Source organism: Tupaia chinensis, unplaced genomic scaffold (genome assembly GCF_000334495.1).
Source record: "Tupaia chinensis unplaced genomic scaffold, TupChi_1.0 Scaffold000340_1, whole genome shotgun sequence".
Classification (NCBI taxonomy): domain Eukaryota; kingdom Metazoa; phylum Chordata; class Mammalia; order Scandentia; family Tupaiidae; genus Tupaia; species Tupaia belangeri.
Window position 1 is genome coordinate 893205 of NW_006159834.1, and position 2776 is coordinate 895980.

General features: G+C 64.9%; 1 protein-coding gene across 1 annotated transcript in view; it reads left to right on the forward strand.

Moving 5' to 3' along the window:
• CUNH4orf54 (chromosome unknown C4orf54 homolog) overlaps window positions 1–2776 on the forward strand; it is a 7090-nt gene that overhangs the window by 2676 nt on the left and 1638 nt on the right. The window contains 3 exon segments of the mRNA XM_027773319.1: window positions 27–422; window positions 425–1297; window positions 1300–2776. Coding sequence (XP_027629120.1) covers window positions 27–422; window positions 425–1297; window positions 1300–2776 — 2746 coding nt within the window.

A 2776-nucleotide genomic window follows, 5' to 3' on the forward strand; every position in this document is an offset into this window, starting at 1 on the left:
CGAGACCCCAGGGGACGCCACCACCCCGACCGAAGAGGATGACGACAACAGCTGCTACCTCAGCACCACCCCCAGCACCAACGCCACCCGGACACCCAGCCCCACCAGCAGCGACCTGGCCCGTCCCAGCGCCTTAGGCAGCGGTCGGGGCACCAGCAGCACGGAAGTGGGCAGCGGCCCCTCTGACTGTGACCGCACCCCCCCACCCACTGGGCCTGGCACTGCCACCACGCCTGAGCCCCCGGAGGCAGCTCCCGGGGCAGCAGGCACCGAGGCAAGCAGCTGTGGGAGTGCAGCAAGCCAGATCCTCCTATCAATCAAACCGACTTCCCGGGCTATAAATGAGCCTAGCAACGTGCGTGCAAAGCAAAACATTATTTACGCTGCCAAGCATGAAGGCGACATGAGCCTCCGCGTCTCTACCAACCCAATTCAAGTTCACTGAAGCAAACCCCGGCTGCAGCCGTGGCTCAGGACCATGCAAAGAAATTCATCGCCGTCCCTGCTCGCCTGCAGACCAGGTGCGGGGCCATCCGGGCGAAGGAGCTGGTGGACTACGCCAGCGGGGCCTCCAGTGCGGTCAGTGAGCTGGACGACGCCGATAAGGAGGTGCGTAACCTGACCTCCCGAGCCTTCCGCAGCCTCGCCTACCCCTACTTCGAGGCTCTGAACATCAGCTCCCGCGAGTCCTCCACCACGCTCTCCGAAGTGGGCTTTGGGCGCTGGTCGACCTTCCTGGACTTAAAATGCGGGGGTGTGGGAGCCAGGGTGGAGCAGAGCCTCCTCAGGAGCAGTGCCGCCTCAGTGGCTGCAGGCCTGCGGAAAAGTGGGGGCGCCAGGGCCACTGCCGACCAGCTCTACATCCAGGCTAAGAAGGCCCAGACCAAGGCCCTGGAGTTCGTGGTCAGCAAAGTCGAGGGGGAGATCAAACACGTGGAGACGCCGCTGTGTTTCCAGAAGCAGGTGCAGACCGGCTCCCGCGTGGTCACCCTGCTCGAGCCCCTGAATGTGCGCAGTGAGAGCAAAGCCAGCGTGGCCACCGGGCCCTGCAGGGCCACCAAAGGTCCCAGCAAGGGTCCCGCATCGGTGTACACGGACGATGGCTCAGAGATCTCTGAGAGTGGCAAGCCTGCCTCCCGCGCCGATGGCCCGCAGAAGAAGTCCAAATTTGCTTCCAGCCTGCTCAAAAATGTCATTTCCAAGAAGATGCAGCGGGAACACGAGTTCAAAATGGAGAGGGGCGAGGTCACCGATACATCCCAACACGACCTCCCCGGCAGCTCCAAGGAGCCGGAGGGGCCGGGGCTCGAGAGTACACGGTGGTGAGCGTGTCGGAAGCCGGTGCGGAGGGTGCCGGGGCCGGATCCAAGTCCCCGGTCTTCAAAGCCAGTACTCCTCGGGAGAGCAACGCAGGCGCGGGGCGGCATTTCGTGGAAGGTCGTGCAGAAGAAGTATGCGAAATTAAAAAGAGCGCCTCGGAGACCGTCAAGGGCATCTTCCTCCGCAGCCAGAACAGCGCCTTCCGGTCCTGGAAGGAGAAAGAGGCGGAGAAGCGGGACGAGAAAGCCCCGGTCGGGAAGCTGAAGCTCTCCAAAGGGGGCGACTGGAGGGCTGACCTCGGGGAGACCTCTGCCGGCAAGTCCACCATCATGTCTCGCCTCTTCGTGCCCAACATCCAGCAGACACCCAAGGACAGGCAGCCGGAGAAGCAGGCCACCAAGTACCCCGCGGCCCAGGCCACCTCCACTGCGGTGATCCGGCCCAAGGCCCCCGAAATCAAGATCCGACTGGGCAGTGTGCAGCAGCCCAGCTCCGACTTCAACATTGCCAAGCTGCTCACGCCCAAGCTGGCCGGCGGCAGCGCCTCTCACCTGTTTAAGACCATCGAGGACAACAGCCGGGCGCAGCAGAAACTCTTCCGCGGGGACAACCTGGAAAAAGTGCCCCAGTTCCAGGTGAGAGACGTGAGGGACAAGTCCAAGGCTCAAGGGCCCCTGCACCAGGTGAGAGACGTCAGGAAACTGATCAAGGGGTCAGGGGACAGCAGCGACAAGGGCAGCGTTACACCAGAGCAGGGCCTGACCGGGCCCAAACCCAAGCAGCTGGCCGCTCCAGCTGGCGGGGCCAGATCCCTGTCCCCCCTGGTGATTACGTGCCAGGCCGTAGTGAACCAGAGGGAGGACAGCATGGACCGGGAGCCGAGGGACAGCGCGGGCAAGGGGGGCGGCGGCAGGGCCTTGGAGTCCTCCTCCCCAGAAGGGACAGTCCTAGTGCACAGGGCGTCCGGCCGGCTGCCCGTGGCCACCATTGCCCCCACCATGCCCGAGCAGGGCTCGTACCTGCCTGTGCTCAAGATCGTCTCCAAGGCCTCTGCCCAGAAGGCGGCGGAGAAGCTCAGGGAGGAGGAGGGCAAGGAGGAGGGCAAGGCCCCGAAGCCGGCCCGGAACGCGCTGGAGAAGCTGACGGCCGCGGTCCGGTCCATGGAGGAGCTCTACAGCTTCGGCAGGCACGAGTGGAAGCGCAAGAGCGACCCCCTACCCCTGGTGGCCGACAGCCACGTCCTGTCGCTCATTGCCAGTGAGGAGCGGGAAGGGGCGGTGGGTGCTGAGGGCGACTCGGACAAGCTGGCCAAACGGCTGGGGGAGCTGGACGAGCGTGGCACCGGGAGCAAAGGGGGCCTGGTCCTGCGCGGGGCCCCGCTCGAGCGCCTGCAACGGAGAAACTCCAACCCGGGCATGGAGAGCGTGTCGGCCCGGGCAGCCGCCTTCGAGCACCT